At 40.7% G+C, this 20200-nt stretch overlaps 1 protein-coding gene across 11 annotated transcripts in view; it reads right to left on the reverse strand.

Moving 5' to 3' along the window:
- Window positions 1-11320: 11320 nt before the first annotated feature.
- The window catches only part of LOC118722757 (U2 snRNP associated SURP domain containing), a 76416-nt gene continuing 67536 nt past the window's right edge, over window positions 11321-20200 (reverse strand). For 9 of the 11 annotated variants that reach the window (XM_036444649.2, XM_036444647.2, XM_045584116.1 and 6 more), the window contains 4 exons: window positions 19609-19719; window positions 16383-16501; window positions 14760-14936; window positions 11321-11844 (listed from right to left, as the gene is read on the reverse strand). In XM_036444649.2, coding sequence (XP_036300542.1) covers window positions 11706-11844; window positions 14760-14936; window positions 16383-16501; window positions 19609-19719 — 546 coding nt within the window. In that variant the 3' untranslated portion in view covers window positions 11321-11705. Of the gene's footprint in view, window positions 11845-14759; window positions 14937-15041; window positions 15173-16382; window positions 16502-19608; window positions 19720-20200 lie in introns of those variants that run through there. The other 2 variants (XM_036444654.1, XM_036444653.2) reach the window with 2 other exon arrangements.

Genomic DNA, 20200 nt, shown 5'->3' on the forward strand with positions numbered 1-20200 from the left:
TTCAGCTGAGCTGATTCCAATTATACTATTTTCATTTCTGAAAAACTGTTTCCTGATATTTAAAATCATCAAAGGTAAAATGTATAAGAGCCTGTTGAAGTAAAAAGATAAATCACAAATACTCCAAGCATAATTACACGTGAAATGAGTGAGGTCATTCTCTCCAACTATCCTATCAAATAAAAAAGTAATATGCAAATTGACCATCACTCAAAACACAAGATGACCATCCCCAGAGGTCAAAGATGGATGTCCCATGTGGACACAAGATGGATGGCATAAGAAGGCCAGAAGGGGAGGACAGGTAGGGATGACCAGGCCTGCAGGGGAGAGCAGTTAGGGGAGAGCAGCGACCAGGCTGGCAAGGGAGGGAAGTTAGGGTTGAGCAGGCCAGCAGGGGAGGACAGTTAAGGGCAACCAAGGCCAGTAGGGGAGGGCAGTAAGGGGCAATCAAGCCAGCAAGTCAGCAGTTAGGCATCATTCAGGATGGCAGGGAAGTAGTTAGAATGTGATTAGATTGGCAGGCAGAAACGGTTAGGGGCAATCAGGCAGGCAAGCAGTTGAGAACCAGAAGTCCTAGATTGTGAAAGGGATGTCTGACTGTCTGACATCCCTCAAGGGGTCCCAGATTGGAGAGGGTGCAAGCTGGGCTGAGGGTTATCCCCCTCCCACCCCTGTGCACGAATTTTGTGTACTAGGCTTCTAGTAAAATTATGATACCAAATTATGCATGTAACCCATGTACAGGAAGCTTAGGTGGTGGCACTGATGGAGCACTGCTACATCCTCACCTGGGACAGGGCTCACTTTGAGTAGCAGCAGCTTCCAGTCTTGTCATCATAGCACTTCCCCTGGGATTTGCATCTGTATATTATCTAAGTCCTGGGAAGTTGGTAACAAAAAATAAAGAAAAAGCCACAAATATAATGAATTAAAGACTTTGAACTCTATCCTAAAACATGCATATGAGAAGTGTGAATAAACCAATCTCTGAGTTTTACTTTTTATTTTTTTAAATACATTTTATCGATTTTTTACAGAGAGGAAGAGAGAGAGATAGTTAGAAACATTGATGAGAGAGAATCATCAATCAGCTGTCTCTTGCACACCCCCTACTGGGGATGTGCCTGCCACCAAGGTACATGCACTTGATCGGAATCGAACCTGGGACCTTTCAGTCCGCAGGCTGACGCTCTATCCATTGAGCCAAACCGGTTTCAGCCAATCTCTGAGTTTTAGTTACATGTTCCTTTAAACCTATAATAATGCCTTCATTAGTATCTGTGCTGACATTTCTGTATTAGCTTTCCCATTAAAATAGCAGGTGTACCAGTTAATAATTCATTTTTTGTTAATAGATGGATTTACACGTTGATATATATGCGATTTGATATATATGCTATTTTGTTGCATTGATAGCAAGCTTCAGAACTTCATATGTCAAATTTGCTGAAGGTATTAACATCATAGATATTTTTAAACTTAAAAATATCGAATTTTGTGCCAAAAAAAGAGCATTTGCGGGAAGTTCTAATTCGTTACTTTATTTTGAAGAAAAAGTTTTTGTATACTTCAGGAAGCTTATAGTAAACATGCTCCATCTCAAGATACTTGTGAACACTGGTTTAAATACTTTGAAAGTGATTCTTTCAATGTGAAAGACAAAGAACATCCAAGTCAACCAAAAAAGTTTAAAAACCAACAATTACAAGCATTATTGGATGAAGATGCATGTCATACTCAAAAACAACTTGCAAAAAGATTAAACATTGCTCAGCAAACAATTTCCAATCATTTACAAGCAAAGGGCAAGATATTAAAAGAAGGAGAATGGGTGCCACATAAACTGAACAGAAGATGAATGGAAAACCAAAGTCATTGGTAAAACGGCATGAAAGGAAGCCTTTTTTTTTTTTTTCATCGAATTGTGACTGGCAATGCAAAGTGGATTTATTTTGAGAATTCCAATGTACATAATCATGAGTTGACCCAGGTCAACCATCAACATCAACTGCAAGGCCAAATGGCTTTGGAAAGAAGACAATGCTTTGCGTTTGGTGGGATCAGGAAGGTGTGGTGTAGAATGAGCTTCTAAAACCAGGTGAAACAGTTAATACTGATCACTACCGACAACAAATAATCAATTTGAACCACGCTTTGATCGTGAAACCACCAGAATGTGCCAGAAGATATGGCAAAATAATTTTGCTTCATGATGACGCATCATCATACACTTCAAAACCAGTTAAAGACTCATTAAAAGATCTTGACTGGGAAGTATTAACCCACCTGCTATATTCACCAGATCTTGCTCCTTCAAATTACCACTTGTCCCAATTGATGGCACACACGCTTTCTGAGCAGCACTTCAAAACTCACGAAGTGGAAAATTGGGTCTCTGAATGGTTTGCCTCAAAACAAGAAAAGTTCCATTGGGCTGGTATCCACAAATTACGTGAAAGATCGGGAAAATGTGTAGCTAGCAATGGACATTACTTTGAATAAAGCACTTTGGATATTTCTCTTGAAATTATCATATTTTCTTTGATTACAAAATCCACCATGAACTGGTACACCTAGTATAAGAGAAAAACAACAAAGGGGAAAAAAGCTCTTATTTCTTAAATGTAAAGTATTAGAAAAGTGGTACTATTTATTTTCAAAAACAATTTTTTTTGCTAAAAAAATAATACTGGCCCAAGCTGTTTTGGCTCAGTGGATAGAGCATTGGCCTGTGGACTGAAAGGTCCCAGGTTTGATACTGGCCAATGGCACATGCCTGGATTGCAGCTTTGATAGCCAGTAGGGAGCGTGTAGGATCAGTGATTCTCTATCATTGATGTTTCTATGTTTCCCTCTCCCTTTCTCTCTGAAATCAATACAAATATATATTTTTAGAAATCATACTGTGTTGTCATCTGAAAATAGGTTAAGCAACTTTAGCAAGCAGATTAATTTGCTCTTTTTTAAAAAAATAAATCTTTATTATTATCACAAATATTCCTCATTTTTCCCCCCCTCTATTGCTCCCCTCCACCAGGTTCCCACCCCACCCTCTGCCCTTTTCCCACCACCCATTGTCCTCATCCATAGGTGCACAGTTTATGTTCAGTCTCTTCCCGCACCCCTCACTCCCGGAGAATCGTCAGTTCACTCCCCTTCCATACCTCTGATTCTATTATATTCACCAGTTAATATGTTTATCAGATATTTTAATTCCCTTGGTTTTTAGTTTCACTTGTTGATAGTTAGGTATTTGTTGTTCATAATTTTTATATTTATCTTCTTCCTCTTCCTAAAGAACCCGCTTCAGCAATTCATATAATTCTGGTTTGGCGGTGATGAACTCCTTTAGCTTTTTTATTATAATTATTCTTATTCTTATTCTTATTATTATTATTATTTGTGAAGCTCTTTATCTGGCCTTTGATTCTGAGTGATAGTTTTGCTCGGTAGAGTATTTTTGGCTGTAGGTTCTTGCTATTCATCACCTTGAATATTTCTTGCCATTCCCATCTGGCCTGCATGGTTTCTGTGAGAAATCAGCTGACAATTGTATGGGTGCTCCTTTATAGGTGACTACCTGCTTTTTTATTGCTGCTTTTAATATTCTTTCTTTTGCTCTTGGAATTTTAATTATCATGTGTCTTAGTGTGGTCCTCTTTGGATTCCTTTTGTTTGGGGTTCTGTGCAATTCCTGGAGTTGTAAGTCTAATTCTTTCACCAGGTGAGGGAAGTTTTCTATTCCAATATATTTTCCGTATCTTGCTCTCTCTCTTTTTCTGGGACCCCCATAATTGATGTTGGTTTGCTTGAAGTATTCCCAGAGGTTTCTTACACTATCTTCAACTTTCTGGATTCTCTTGTCTTCTTGCTTCTGTGGAAGAGTGTCTTCTGGCTCTTTATGTTCCAAATCTTTGACTTGATTCTTGCGATCTTCCATTCTGTTTTTAGGACTCTGTATATTTTTTATTTCAGACAACGTATTCTTTATTTCTAGTTGATCCCTTTCTATCTCATTGATCCCCTTTCATATCCTCATAGGTCTCATTTATTTTATTGGCCTTTTCTAGGAAGTTCTTGAAAAATCTTATAACTGTGGTTTTGAACTGTATCCAGTTGCTCGTCCTCCATTTTTTTCATTTGTTATCTGTTTCCTTGTCACAGCATTTTCACAGCATCCCTGAGTTGGTTGGTTGGCTTTGTGTGCTAAGGTGTCCTATATGGTTCAGTGGGTCAGCCTCCCAGTTACCTGAGGTGGACACTCTTGGTGCACCCCTTTGTGGACTATGTGTACAGCCTTATTGTAGTTAAGTCTTGATTGTTGCTGGTTTCACTGAGAGGAACTGACCTCCAGGCCAATTGGCTGTGAAAATCAGCTGTGTCTATGCCAGGAGACAGCCTTATTCGACTAGACTTGGAAAATTGCAAAAGCCTCTGTGTTCAGCTTGGATGGGGTGGAGTTTCAGGGGGGTGCCTACAGCTTTGGCTTCTGTCAGCCCCGCCCTATGAGGTTCCTGAGTCTCAGTGTTCCTCAGTGTCTTTCGGTACTCGCTGCAAGCACCTCTGAGAGAAAGGTGCCCTCGAATTTCGCCTGCTACAAGTCTAGTCTCTCCCCCAATGAGCCCGAAACTGGGGTTCCATGCAGGTGGAAGTAGGGTTTGAAGTGGGGTTCAGTGCAGTCCGGATCTTTTGCCTCCTTCCTGTTAGGGCAATCCAGCAGCACAGTCAATAGTCTGTCCTCTGCACGCAACGTGTTGGCATCCGGGACTCTGCCTTTCCCTGCTCCCCTGAGTACAGCCTAGATTCCCCTTATATGAGCCTGGGTCCCCAGGGTCTCGCCCAGAACTGGGGTTCAGTGCAGTCGGAACTGGGATTTAGCACAGTCTGGAGCTTTTATCTTCTTCCCGCCAGGGAACGCCAGTCAGTCACTCAACCGACCTCTCCTCTCCAGCTCAGTCCTCTTCTCACGCGCGCACCGTGTCTCTGCACCTTAGGCTTTTACAGCTCCTCTGATTCTCCTTCTGGTTTTCTCTTTCCTTCTAGTTGTATAATTTCTAGTCAGTCAACTTTCCTGTAGTTCTGGATAATGTCCATTTTGTATTTTAGTTGTAATTTTTTGAAATTGTTGTGCGAAGCTGCAGTTAGGCGTTTACTTATGCCGCCATCTTGGTTTCTCTGCTCTCATTTTTAATGATCAAAATGATAAACTATTACCATGACCATATAATTTTTAGAATTTATATCACCATAGAGATAAATGTGTACATAATATTTCTAATAAACGTCAATTAGATCACAACTGGCATTTTTTTAATACTTGCTTTAAAAAAATTTTTTTTAAATTGATTTAAGAGAGGGAAAAAGAGATGAAAACACCAATGATGAGAGATAATCATTGATCAGCTGCCTTGTACACGCCCCCACTGGGGACTGGGCCTGCAACCCGAGCAGGTGCCTTTAACCAGAATCAAATCTGGGACCCTTCAGTCCACAGGCCAACGCTCTCTCCACCTAGCTAAACCAGCTAGGGTACAATTGGAACTTCTTAAAAGGTATTTTCAAGTGCTCAAGAATACTCAAGTTTAGGGGGCAAATATAAATCTTTCCTCCCTCTGAGATTCCTAAATTAGGATGAAAGTCTCAGGGTAAGCCAACAGGAATGCAATAAAGAAAAATTAGGTCAGGGTATAATAACTTTTGCAAATTTTATCTGGAAAGCCAAAAATATCCTGAGACAAATAAGAACATTCTCTGGGATCAAGGCTTTTTGTTTAGTTCCTTAATCTCTAAGTACTCAACATGTTACAGTTCAGAAATGTCCATACACTAACAGTAATTAGTAAACAGTGTCAAAAAAAATTCACAAACATGATTTAATCATAGGTCTCTCTTTGGTAAGAAATAGAATCCCATTTACTTCCTTTCTCTCACCTGTAGAATAAAGGGAGATTATATGATACTAGAGGCCCAATGCACAAAATTCATGCAAGTGCAGGCCTTCCTTCACCCAGCTTCCGGCATTGACTTCCCTCTGGCACCAGGGACCCAGGTTTCCCTCACAAGCAGCCCCCACTGCGTCCAGAAGGACAACCAATCTAATTAGCATATTATGCTTTTATTATTATACATTAACCTGGTAAAGAAAACATGTGTATAAATAGGTTAGAGTAGGGGTGTCGAACTCAATCAGAGAAGGGGCCAAAATCTAAAATCCAGCCTAAATCGTGGGCCGAATGGTTTACTGAACAGTCATAAACTGTCATTGTGATGGAAACGCAGCAGAGTGCAGTGATGACAGTGCGGTGTGGGCCACATTGCAAGGCCTGGCGGGACGGATTTGGCCCGCGGGCCTTGTGTTTGACACATGTGGGTTAGAGAGTAAAGAGTTTACACCACACCCTTTATAAGATGGGCAGATAACTATGGCAGAAGATAGTAACAACTGTCTATCACAGAGCCAGCAAAACAGAGCATTTTCTGTAACTAGCAGGCCTTGCCTATTAACATTTCAATCAACCTGTAGAAATTTTGCTATTCAATTTAATATCATGCAATATGCTATTATAAAAATATTAGGCCTAGTAATAATTAATGTCGTTTCCTAATACTTTTTAAAATGGAGTTTATTTAAACAATACAACAAAATTTAATCAACAATATAGTTGCCGTTGTTTTCTACTACTTGTGCCCAACGCTCAGGAAGCATTTTAATCCCTCTGTTGTAAAATTCTTGTGATTTTGATGCAAAAAATTTGGTCAATGCATTTTTGAGGCATTCTTCATTATTAAATTTTTTTCCAAGAAGAAAGTTTTGCAAAGAACGAAACAAATGGTAATCGGAAGGGGCAATATCAGGAGAATATGCAGGTTGAGGGAGAACTTCCCATTCCAACTGGCGCAGTTTTTCAGCAGTGATTCTTGCAGTATGCGGTCGTGCGTTATCGTGGTAAAGAATTAGGCCCTTCCGATTAATCAGCATGGGTTCTTTTTCTCTTAAAGCTTGGGCTAACCTTTCCAATTGGGCACTATACACTGCACTTGTAATGGTTTGGTTAGATGGTAAAAGTTCATAATGAAGAATTCCTTTAAAATTCCACCAAACACACAACATCACTTTTTTCGCATGCAAGTCAGGTTTTGGCGTGGGCTGTGGAGCCTCATTTTTGTCCAACCATTTAGGCCGCCTTTTCAAATTAACATACAGCACCCATTGTTCATCTCCGGTAACAATTTGCTCTAAAAACGGCAAATGGTTTTGACGAGAGAGGAGCGAACTGCAAATTGTGACTCTTTGATTACGGTTGTTGTCGGTCAACTCATGAGGAACCCATTTTCCAAACTTTTGGACTTTGCCAAGTGCACGCAATTGATTGGAAATTGTTTTTTGTGAACAATTTAAAGTTGTCGCAAGCTCTTGTTGGGTAATTTGAGGGTTTTGTACCAAAAGAGCTTGAAGAGCTTCTTGATGAAAATTGGACACAGGGCCTCGACCACTCTTGTCATCTAACAAAAAAGTTCCCTCGCGAAATTTCTCAAACCAACGCTGGCATTTTCTGGTGCTAACTGCATCTTGACCAAGAGCACTATAGATGTTTTTTGCAGCCTCACTTGCTTTTCTTCCTAATTGGAACTCGTAAAGCATGCAGTGCCGAATATGCTCTTCATCTGCCATCTTCTTAGCCCTAGTTTTGCAACAAAAACCAAACCAAACACAAACTTTTTCAAGCAAAACTTGTTAATTGCACTTCACACGTTCTGTAGATACCACATGTTTGAAGGTTATGTCAATAAAAGTCAACGCCAAGCAAGATTTTAAACGAATGTTAAAAAACGACATTAATTATTACAAATTCTGTGCACTGTGGGAGGGGGTTGTCCCTCAGCCCAACCTGCACCCTATCCAATCTGGGACCCCTCGGGGGATGTCCTACTGCCTATGGGATCAGGGGTAAATAGGCAGTCAGACATCCCTTTCACAATCCAGGACTGCTGGCTCCCAACTGCTTGCCTGCCTGCCTAATCACCACCTAACCACTTCTTCCTACCAGCCTGATCACCCCCTAATCACTCTTCTGCCAGCCTGATTGACGCCTAACTGTTCCCCTGCTGGCCTGATAGTCCCCAACTGCCCTCCCCTGATAGCCTGGTCACCCCCAAATGCCCTCCCTTGCATATTCCCTTTTTATTAGATAGGGTTTTTAACATATTGGACAGTGTACCTGCCATGGTCTTGACAACCCAGTAAAAATGTAAACCCAAACTAAAAGTGTCATAAAATAAACTCGTTAAACAGGAATCTCGTGAGACCTTAGAAAGGTGATATCATGTGGTTGTCTCTTCCTTTCTTCCTTCCCTTTCTTTTTCTTGATGTTTCATCTTTTGTACTTTCTTTTCTCCTTTTATTCCTTTTCTGTCTCTAATAACTCTGCTGGGGGCAAAGGAAATTCCAAGGCTATTGGTGTTGGGGCGGGGGGGGGGGGGGGGGGGGGAATCACTCCATGGGAGCACAGACCCTTTGGAGGCTGACAGCCCAGCCTGCCCCAGGGAAGGGATAGCTCTTGGGGGCACAGCTGCCTCCCAGTCCTACACTGCCCCCTCCCCCCCACAGGGCTGTAAATGGGAGCTGATTGCTGGGTGGGGGGTGGTGGGGGTGGTGGTTGCCCTCAGCCCAGGCCGAGGCTAGGAGCAGATCATGCACAGCAGTGGGGGATAGAGGAGTGGAGGAGTGGGGGTGGGGGTGGGGTGGGGAGGGCACAGCCACTGCCCAGGCCTCGGCTAGGATTGCTGCTGGGAGCCGATTGTGAAGGGGTTGTGTGCCACCTCCCAGGCCTACGGCTCAGGTCGGAGCTGGGAGCTGATTGCACTAGGGGTGCACAGCCACCTCCAAGGCCAAAAGCCAGGACCTCATGCTGCCTCTGAGACCTTCCCTGGGCCTGAGAGGACTGGGCACCACCATCCTGTGTCTATGGGCACCGCCTTTTTGTTATAGAATGATGGTTAATTTGCATATTACTCTTTTATTAGATAGGATGGTAGACTATCTCCCCCCTTACTATTCACCAATTTCTGGATCCACTTAAATTTTCATAGAAATACATGGAGAACTAAACAGGCTTACTTTAGATATTTTTTCAGTAAGTAAAATTTATCTAACAATAGTTCAAGACTAAGCAATCCCACCCAAACATCCAAAAGGAAGCCAGTCTACCCACTGTGACATAAACTATGTTCACCGTATCTGGTTCCACATTAAAAGAACTGTTAAATCCCATTGCAATAGAAAAAAATACTACAAATATACACCCACAACTGAACTAACAACTTCTACTCACTTCTACTTCTCCCAGATATATTTTAAAAGATAAGCATTCCTTGCAACTTGACTGGCAAAACCATTACCTGACTCACTTCTAAGCCTATACTAGATACCAGATAATGATGGAATGCCCAAATCAGCAGAAACTCAACATTATTTTTGAAAAAAAAAAAAAAAAAAAAAAAAAAGTAATCCTATATAATAAAAGCCTAATATGCAAACTGTCCCCTCTGGCAGTCGTTCAACCAGGAGAGCGGGAGTTTGACTGCTTGCTATGACGTGCACTGACCACGACGGGGCTTTGAGGAACATGGTGGCTATAAGTGATGTGGTGCTAGGAGTGGGTGACAGTGGAGGTGCTGCTGGCCCTGATGGGCCCTAACGAGAATGGGATTGCAACAGGATGTTGGAACAGGTGAGCGGGCGGTGCCAGTCCAAGGTAAGCTGAGGCCTGATTGCTCCACAGATGGTGGTGACCAGCAGTGGTAGATGGAGGTGGGGCTACCACCTGGCTCCCAGGCACTGAGGGAGCCAGGTGAGGGGCTGGGCTCTGACCAACTGCCCTGCAGTTGGGATGGTGGAGCAGTGAGATGATGGCACCAGGCCAAGCAGGGTGCCAGGCAAAGCTGTGAGATGGTGCAAGCTGGGGCCCCATTTCCGCAGGCCACCCCAAGGGACCCCACCCATGCATGAATTTGTGCACCAGGCCTCTGGTTGTATAATATTCTCTCAAACAATGAACAAAGAAAATAATAATTTTTTAAATGGCTGCATATGTAATTTTTAAAAACCAGCACCAAATGTTCATGCTTATTCTGAGCAACATTTAGAAATTAACAAATATGAACAAAAAAGTAAACAATAAAAGAATAACTTCCAAACAAGACTGCATGTTGATAATAATCACTAAGTAAAATAATATAATTGGCTCATTTCTAAAGCTATTGTGGGTTTGACCAGTTTGGAAATAGCATGTCTCACTGCTCATCTAATATATCTAACTCCCTCCAAATGTACAACTTATTTGGTGAATAGGCAAGATTAAGTAAAACAATTGAAAATAGATTTTTAAAAAGCAAGTGACTCAAACAACTTTTTATTTGGGATCGTTTTCTACTCTCTCTTTTAAGGGGAAACCACCCTTTCCTCCCACCCCCTCATCAAATCAGTACCTAAATGTGAAATGGAGATAGATTCAAAAAGAGCAAAGTAGGTTCCATTTACAAAACCCTTTATCCCATCACATTTATAACAATACTGTGATCAACATCATACAAGGTTTATTTCTTTCTCAGATGGCAGCATTGTTTCTCCCACTGCATAACAGATTTCAACTCTGCAAATCATTTCATCAACTTTCTGCACCTTGAATTTACAAACCATTGGGTGTTAAATTTCCTTAAAACTATTTTATTTTTAAACTTTACTTAAAGCTAAATCTTTAAACACACACACACACACACACACACACACACACACACACACACACACGCACTTTAACAGAATATTATAGAAATGTATTAACATTAGAGGTTTGAAGATAGATAGCTCTGCAGGCTGGATTCCTGGCCTGTTCGGGCAAGTGTAGAAGGCAAACCAATTGATGTGTCTCTCTCACAGTGATGCTTCTCTCTCTTTCTTCTACTTTGCTCAGGACATAGTTGAGTGTTCTGAAATCACATTGCTTCTTTGAAAAAATAAAATTTACTCGAGCCAGCAATAGACCATTCTACATTCACCTCATCTTTTGACCTCTGGGAACTAGTAATACCCAAGAGGACCTTATCGAAGAAATTGGCTGGCAAACCTACCAAATAAGAGTCTCAGGTTCCCTAATTTTTATGGTCTTTTTAGTAAATATAAAACTTTACCTGGGTGAACAATGGAGCTAGGTATAGTGCGTTAGGTATACAAATACAACAGAAGTGCTAAACTCATTTAGTAGGACTAGGACTTTAAGGGACTTGATGTTACCAATAGGGAAAAAAACCCAAAACATTATGGTTTTCTGTTCAGATTTTATTTGAAATCTAATTCAAATTGCCAAAGCTACAAAATGGAAAAAAAACATCTGTATTAGTTTTGCTAAGTCACAGCATTCTAAAACAAAATACTACTACTGCTAGCAGATCCATTATACACATTTCTGATGAAATTCATTACCACAATAATTTCATCTTGAAAACAGCTACAACGAAAGTAATTTACACAATATAAAACAATGACAGGTCTACATATGCAGTTACTCATGAGTTTATACATGCTTCACAAATAAACAAACAAAAATCCCAGGAATGCTCTTTCATTTGATTTTTTTAAAAACAGACCGTTCAGGCACAAAACAAAATTGCATTTCCAATAAGTGACAGCATCTTAAAAATGTATGTCAATGTTTGTTTTTCTTTGACTTTTTATGAGACCTGTGTGGAGATCGAGACTGGGATCTGGATTTCTTCCCTGATTTTTTAGGGGATCTAGACCGTGATCGCCTAGACCTTTTAGGTGTTCTTGAACCAGATGGTGATCTGAGGAAACAAAAACAATTTATCACAGTACTCTCTGATCATAATTGACTCCTTAAATAAGCTTTAACTGAACACAACAAAAGTCATTGAAATACATAAGATTGTAAATTTCCCAGGTCTACACTCTGCCTACATGCTCATACACAGATTTTTATACTACTTGGGCATTGCATCTGTCATCAATAATGCGCTTGCTTAAAAGCCAGATCCTAAGCCTTACCACACTGCTCTACTGAATCAAAATCTCAAAGCAGAACTGAGGATTTGAAGTTTTAAAATTTCCCCAAGTTAGTGATATACTTCTAAGTCTGAATCTACAAGATAAAGTTCAAAATGACATCTAATTAATAGCATTCACAAAAAAAAAAAAAAAAAAAAAAAAAAAAAAAAAAAAAGAAGCTTTGCAGCCTATCTCCTGAGGGAAAAGGCTCGGAGCACGCAGCAGCATTGCGCGCAGCCTCAGAGGTGGCGGCAACAGACGAGACAGGCGTGCTTGTCAGGCATGTGAGGAGAGGTGCACAGGGGTGGTGGCAGCAAGTGCTCCCGCCCCCCACTTTCACTTCCCCCCCTGAAGAGGTGAGGGTGGTGGGAGGGAACTCAATCAGGCTTTAAGGGGCCGAGCCTGCGATTGGAGAGTGGGGGAACCTCTTCCCAAGCCTAAAGCCTGGGGCGTAGGCTTTTGACTTGGGAAGGGGCTGAGCTTGGGATTGGAGGGAAGGGAAAAATATCAATGGAAACATATCCTCAGGTGAGAATTAAAAAGAGGGAGGGAGGGAGGGAGGGAGGAAGGAAAGAAGGAAGGAAGGAAGGAAGGGAGGGAGGGAGGGAGGGAGGGAGGAAGGAAGGGAGGAAGGAAGGGAGGAAAGAAGGGAGGAAGGAAGAAATGTCACATCCACCCTAACTGGTTTGGCTCATTGGATAGAGTATAGGCCTGCAGACTCAAGGGTCCCAGGTTCAATTCTGGTCAAGGGCATGGACCTTGGTTGCGGGCACATCCCCAGTAGGGAGTGTGCAGGAGGCAGATGATCGATGTTTCTCTCTCATCAATGTTTCTCTCTATTCCTCTCCCCTCCTCTCTGTAAAAAACCAATAAAATATATTTTAAAAAGAAGAAAAAGAAATGTCATATCCTATGAAAGACATATCTTGAAAATGCTTAAAGAAAGTTGTCATTTTTTCATGGTGAAGGGACGGGAGTCTGTGTTGATGAAAATACCTTGGCGGCTGTGGTGACTGGCAGTGGCTGCAGCAGGAGGGTGATGGGGCAAGCGCCTTCCCCTGATCAGCCCGGTCACCTCAAGCAAAGGGAGGCCAGACTGTAGATTAGGTCCACTCCCAATAGGGAGTGGGCTTAAGCCATCTGTAGGACATCTCCTGAGGGCTCCCAGTATGTGAGGGGGCAGGCTGGGCTGAGGAACCCCTCCCCAGTGCACAAATTTTGTGCACCAAGCCCCTAGTAAATAAATAATGCATTTATGTATGTGCATGCGTGTGCGCAATGTGAACATACGTACACCAGTAACATCTGTTCTATAAAGATTTTACTAAAAATGGTTACAATAATAAAATTTTAGGAGATAAAGTTTTAGCTCTTAGGAAAATAACACCAGATAAAATATTTTTGAACCACTTTTCTGGAACTACAAGAAAACAAGTATACACTAAATCATACACTGAAGAAATGGTGTTTATTTTCACAAGTCTCTACCCAAAAACTTACTATTAAGATTGCAGGAGAAATATGGGGAGCAAGGAGGGTGTGTTTTTTCTTTCAGCCTTGACAAAAATAAAAAAATGTTCTATAGAAATTAAAGAACAGAATGAAAAGTAATGCAGCTATCCCTATTCCATAGGAAACACTGGATATGATGGTAAAGTTATTGGCTGGCTTTACTTTTGGGAGCCTTCTTGTGTTATAGTCATGAGCCTGGTGTTGAGAGATGGGAAGGCATAATCTAAAATGAAAGTATCTCTTTTTGGTTTTCTAAAATCCTGTAAAACAAGCACGTCAAACTCATGGCCACAATAGGTATTTTGAGGCCCAGCCAATATAACAGTATGTAAGAAATGTTCTTAATAAATAAAAAAGTTGTAACTTAATTTTTACAGTATCCTATTATATGTAATTATTTAATAACAAACTATAGCATCCATTAATGACTGATTACTATAATCATGTTGCGTTCATTTCCTGTATGTGCATTTCTCTCCACTAATAATAGCAGTGAATATTTTAGCAGGCAATTGCTATGTGATTAGTCTTGGACTGACTTGTTTGGTGTGTGCAACAGGAAATATTTTGCTTTCAGTACACTTATTAATTTGTGTAGTTATTCAGTATCTGGTAAGTTAATGTTCAAGAAAAAATATTAATTTTTATTAAAATGTTCCATTATTTTATGTTAATGACTAGAGGCCTAGTGCACAAAATCCGTGCACAGGGACGAGGAGGTGTCTCCTCAGGCCAGCCTGCACTCTTTCCAATCAGCTCCCACCCTGCACCCCCACCATCCTGGTTGCCCCCAACTCCTCCCCATTCCCCCGCCACCATGGTGGCCCCTAACTGCACTCCTCTGCCAACCTGGTAGCCCCACACAGCCTGCTGTTCAGTGTTATTGTACAAGCATCCTGACCAATTTGCATATTACCCTTTTACTAGTATAGATTACTCATTTATTTCAGCCCTTTGTATTTAACATATCAGTATTGAAATAAACCTACATTTCTATGAAAATTGAAGCTTTTGGTTTTTTGCAGCCCACATAAACTTAAACCTTGTTTATTTGGCCAGTGATAGCCTTTAAGTTTGACATGCTTGCTGTAAAACATAGCTATCCACCAAATCATTATCAAAAGGTGGTAGAATGATAAGGAAATTGGTATTTCAAATATTGCCAAAAATGATTTGCATTTACCTTTTGGCCTTTTTGCTAACATCTCGAGGAGAATCTTTGTGAGATGATCTGGACCGCGAACTCTCTTTATGAGATCTTTCTGATCGCTCTGATCGCTCCGACTTTGGTGATGGGGACTTCACTCGTCTACCACTGCTACTGCGAGATGGGCTAGGGGACATACTGTGTCGCCTTTTCCTATGGGACAAAGCCCAAAAACAAGTAAAGTATCAGGCATTCAAGCTCCTGCTACCAAATTAGCTATTAATTCCTACCGGATTGTACTAACTTTATTTCACTAACCTCACTGATGTTTTTTTCCAAAAACATTCAAAGCTTTTTATACCAAAAGCCAATTAAATCTTAAAGACTGACCAAAACAAAATTTGAAATCAAGGATTTTGGATTTTCTTTTGCTATTATATAAGAGATTACTGAGACAATGGACAAAATTTTATTAGGTCTCTAATTAAATAGGTTTTTAAATGTTAATTTCACAATCTTGAAACTTTTATTGTGGTTTATGTTAGACTAGAGGCCCATAACTGGTGGGTGTCCCTTGGCCTAGCCTGTGCCCTTTCGCAATCTGAGATGCCTTAGGGGATTTTGGACTGCCAGTTTCAGCCCGATCCTCGCAGGCCAGGCCGAGGGACCCCACTGGTGCACTATTTTATGCCAGTCCCACGCCCGAATGGGGATCCAGTGGAGAGCGGTCAGTGGCGGGGCCTATTGGGGGCAGGGCCAGCAAGCCCCAACCCCTGAACAAACTCCCAGTGGAGGGGACAATTTGCATATTGGCCTTTTATTATATAGGAAGGATAGGGCACCAAGTTACTCTGAAATTCTTGGAGGAAGGGGAAAGGAGAAGGAAATATGGCAAAAGTAGAAATATTTAAGATTTGGGGAACATGGATGAAAGACATCTGGAAATTCTTTATACCATTCTTGCAAGCTTTCTGTAAATCTAAAATATCAAAATAATAAAAAAAAAGAAAAATAGATTTACTATTTAACTAATAACTATGCTATTTGTAACTATTTGTATAGTAACTAAGCCAAAATTTTTAAATTTATATTCACTTGGTTTTTATTAGGAAAAAGTTAACTGTTAATAGAAGCAATTTTCTCTACTAAATCAGATTTGGGGATTATTAACATAGAAAATAAAAATTAAAAGAGAAGCAATGCTTATTGGAATGAAAATAAAGTAAGTAGCAAGTCCTTACAGTCCATGTGCATAATCTCCTTCCCAGGTAGGACTGGAAGAATCAAGTTTACATGTAGCAGACTCAGCACAGAATGCTTATATTAGAGACAACAAGAAAGACCTAGCAAGCTGTTTAGTTATTTAAGCCTAAGCTTGATACCTAGTATGGTAACTAAATTCTTAGTACTGAACTAAGGTTAAGGTAACTTGCAAACCATGTGAAAGGATATAAAGGGATGATGGCTTAGCTAACTAAGCCAAGTGCTAATTAATGGTCCCATTTTTCAGTTAGTTCTGCCTCCGATAGGCAAGAGCCAAACATATTTATCATGAAAAATTATTTTCTAGTTTGTTGGAATCGGTGTTGAAAATATTATAACATGGAACATCATTCTAAATCCTAAACCAGTATAGTTATTAAATTAGAAATGTTATACCTTTCTTTCCTTGTTGGAGTACACTCATCTTTTTCCTTCTTGTCTTTGGACCGAGATTCCAATTTTTCTTTATCCTTCTTATCTCTTTCTCGTTCTCTTTCTAATTCTTTCTCTTTCTCCTGTGAAAAAATTTTTTTTTTAAAGAAAGAATATTTTGTCATGAAAACCAATCTGGGTTAATCTCATTTATATAATGATACGTTCTCTTCTACTTAACTAATTTTTAAATCACAAATAACATTAAAAAAACAAACAAACAAAAAAAAACCAACAGCAGCAGCAAAAAAACAAAAAAAAAAACCACCTCCTCTTCCAAAAAAGCTAGCCATTTCTTCTACTCACCATGAATAACAGTAATACCAGTGATAGCAGCCAAACATTTACTGTGTGCTTACCATAGGCTAGATAATTAGTAAACAATCCTCACACACCATTTCATATATTTCTTCCAAACACCCACAGTAGTACCTTTATCCCGGTTCTAGAGATGAAAGCTGAAACTCAGAAAAGTTTAAGTTTCATGCCCCTGGTCACATAGAATAAAGTCAGGATTTGAGCCCAAGCTCTGGAGCTAAGGTTTGTAACTACCACCTGCAGAGTGCTGTCCCTTATAAGATAACAACGCATTGACCATGCCATTTCAGATAACAATAAAATGGCAGTGATACTATTGCACAGCAAGTTGATTTAATCAAGAGAGCCTTGACAAAGCAAAAGGCTGAAAAGGAGAAATAGCTATTCACAAAAACTATCCATCAGAAAATCTTATTAGTAAGAGATAAGTACCAATTGTATTGCAAATTTTAAATCCTAATTTATGAAAATAAAAACTATGTGACTATACAATTATATAAACCAGAAAAACTATATCCTTATCCTCAGATACTATAATTGCCACTTCTCACTTGAAATTATAATTTCTATTGATTATTTAATTAAAGGAGTAGCTATAGACAATGAACCCACAAAGCCCACTCAGATCTTCATTAACAGGGAATTTAACTGCTATAAGATTTCTGTGCGTCAAGAAAGCTTTCTGATAGCTATAAAAAGCCTGTACCAGATGTTGGCAAACATTTCCTATAAAGAGCCAGAAAATATAAAATATCTTCTGCTTTGTGGGCCACACAAAGATGGTTAAAAATATTCAACTCTGCTAAAGGAGAATGGCTGTGAGCCATGTTTATTTACAAAATGAGGTGATGGTACATTCTGCCAACCCTATACATCTTCAAGAAACAAACCCTCCTCCACAAATGCAATCTGGAATGCAGAAGACTAAAACATACATATCTTACTACCATCAGGACCAGTAAGCATTCCAAAGTAGAGGAGTATTCCATAAAGATCAAACACCTGCCACCATCTCCAAAGGGATTCACGTGGTACAGATACATAACATCTTTTTTCAAATCTAAATGATCTTTATTCAAAATATATCATATAGAGTAGAAATTTTAAAAGTGAGGCTTACGGTCTGCAAAATATAGTTTCCTCATGCATAATTTATAGAAATCAAACTAGAGTTAAAATATTTTAAATAAAAATATAGCAGTCCCAATAAAACCCCTGGGTTCTCTCAACAATTATCATGTGGGTCTCCTTATCCTAAAATTTTGTGTATCCCTAGATATTTTTTAATGAACAAGAATATCAGGTCCCTCAAAAGTTTAGAGTTCACTGATAAGGTAGTCTACCACTTGCTGTCCCTCCTTGAAAATAATTGAAAAGGAGTCCTACATAAACTTTCTAAAGCCTAACTCCATCTTTTTGTCTCTATGCCACTTCTCATGGTTTCTGGTATCTCATGGTCACAAATACTCTTTCTATAGGGTTTTTTCTCTATTTCAAAACTCTATTCCAGTTTTGAAATCATATTCTTAGCAGAATTTTCTTATGTATAGGTAATATCTACAATAAAATATTATGCTGTGGCCCTAACCCTTTTACAAGTTGAAATAATTGTAAAACATGAGATTTCAAATCTTCCTAGTTGTCTACCAGTATCCAGCATTTATACATCAAAGGATGCAATTTGAATTAATTTTCCTTAATATATCAATATTAGTGGTGTGGTATACAAATTCATGGGGGGAGGGGGGCGCCTCAGTCCGGCCTGCATCCTCTCCAATCTGGGAACCCTCAGGGGATGTCGACTGCCAGTTTAGGCCTGATCCCACAGGATTGGGCAGTCGAACATCCCTCTTGCAATCTAGGACCACTGGCTCCTAACAGCTTGCCTGCCTGCCTGCCTGATCGCCCCTAACCACTCTGCCTGCCAGCTTGCTCACCCCCAACTGCGCCACCCCCCCACCCCTCCACTGCCAGGCTTCTCACCCTCAACTGCTTCCCCCCCACCGATCTAATCACCTCCAAATGCCTTTCCCTGCTGGCCTGCTCGCCCCCATCTGCCCACCTGGCTAGCCTGATCTCCCCCATCAGCCTGCTTACCCCCAAATTCTACCCCCTCCCCCCGGCGCCCCCCACTGTCTTCCCCTCCCGGCCTGATCATCCCTATCTGCCTCTGCCTCAGCCCCAACACCAAGCAAGGCTTTGTCTGGAAGGTCTCCCAGTCTAATTAGCATATTACCCTTTATTAGTATAGAACAGTGTTTCCCAAAGTGTGGTACATGTACTCCCAGGGGTACAGGAAGAGTTTGGTGGGGGGTATATACTGCACCGGAGTTTGGTGGGGATATGCACTGCACCATGCTTAGCTGTACCTTATACATCCATTTTTTTTTATTTTTTTTTTACAAGGGGTACTCAGCGTTACGAAAACTATAGAAGGGGTACACATATGCCAAAAGTTTGGGAAACACTCGTATAGAAGATAGAGGTCTGGTGCATGGATGGGGGCTGGCTGATCTGCCCTAAAGGTGGTCCCCTTAGGGGATGGGGCCGGCCTGGGCGAGGAACAGTTTGTAGGCCAGCCACACCTTCACTGGGCTGGGGTCCCCACTGGAGATGGTGCTAGCCTGCGCAAGGGGCTGGGGCAGTTTGCAGGCTTTCCACGCCCCCATCGGGGTGGGGGTTCCTGCTGGGGGGTGTGGCTGACCTGGGCAAGGGGCTGAGGGCCATTTGGAGGTGGTTTGCAGGCCGGCCAAGCCCCCAGCTTTGTCCAGAAGGTCTCCGAAGGGTCTCCGATCTAATTAGCATATCACTCTTTTATTAGTATAGATACCAATATGCTAGGGAGTCAAACAAATAATTTTCTATTCCTTACTCGTTGAAGTAGTTTATCTCTGTAGTGTTCTACTTGCTCCTGAAAGCTCTGGCCTGGTTTTTTAGGTCTTTTTCCAGATTCCAATTCATCCTGAAACTTCATAACTTTGAGCTGTGAAGACAAAATTTTTTCATCACTATAGTTCCTCAAGTACTGCTTGATGAATAAAATAGTAACAGAGGCATAGATACATGGAACAGACTGGCAGCTGTCAAAGGGGGACGGGGGCAGGGAGTCTGGATGAAATAAGGTGATGTGATTAAGTAAACCCCCCCATTTTTACACACACACACACACACACACACACACATACTAAACATGTAACACATAGACACAGACAACAGTGTAGTGATGGCCAGGGGGAAAGGGAACTGTGGTAGAAATGGGTAAAGAGGGGAAACAGGAACAGAAAAGAGACTTTGCTTGGGGCAATGGGGCACATGATTCTGTGTGTAAATGATCTTTTATTGAGTTATACACTTGAAACCTGTACTCCAATAAATTCAATTTAAAAAAAAGTATTTTCTTTGAAACAAGCATATTAAAAGGAAAAACATAAATATAGCAAAGTAGTATGTGTCAGACAAGCCCA

The sequence above is a fragment of the Pipistrellus kuhlii genome, unplaced genomic scaffold (assembly GCF_014108245.1).
Source record: "Pipistrellus kuhlii isolate mPipKuh1 unplaced genomic scaffold, mPipKuh1.p scaffold_m20_p_2, whole genome shotgun sequence".
Lineage (NCBI taxonomy): Eukaryota > Metazoa > Chordata > Mammalia > Chiroptera > Vespertilionidae > Pipistrellus > Pipistrellus kuhlii.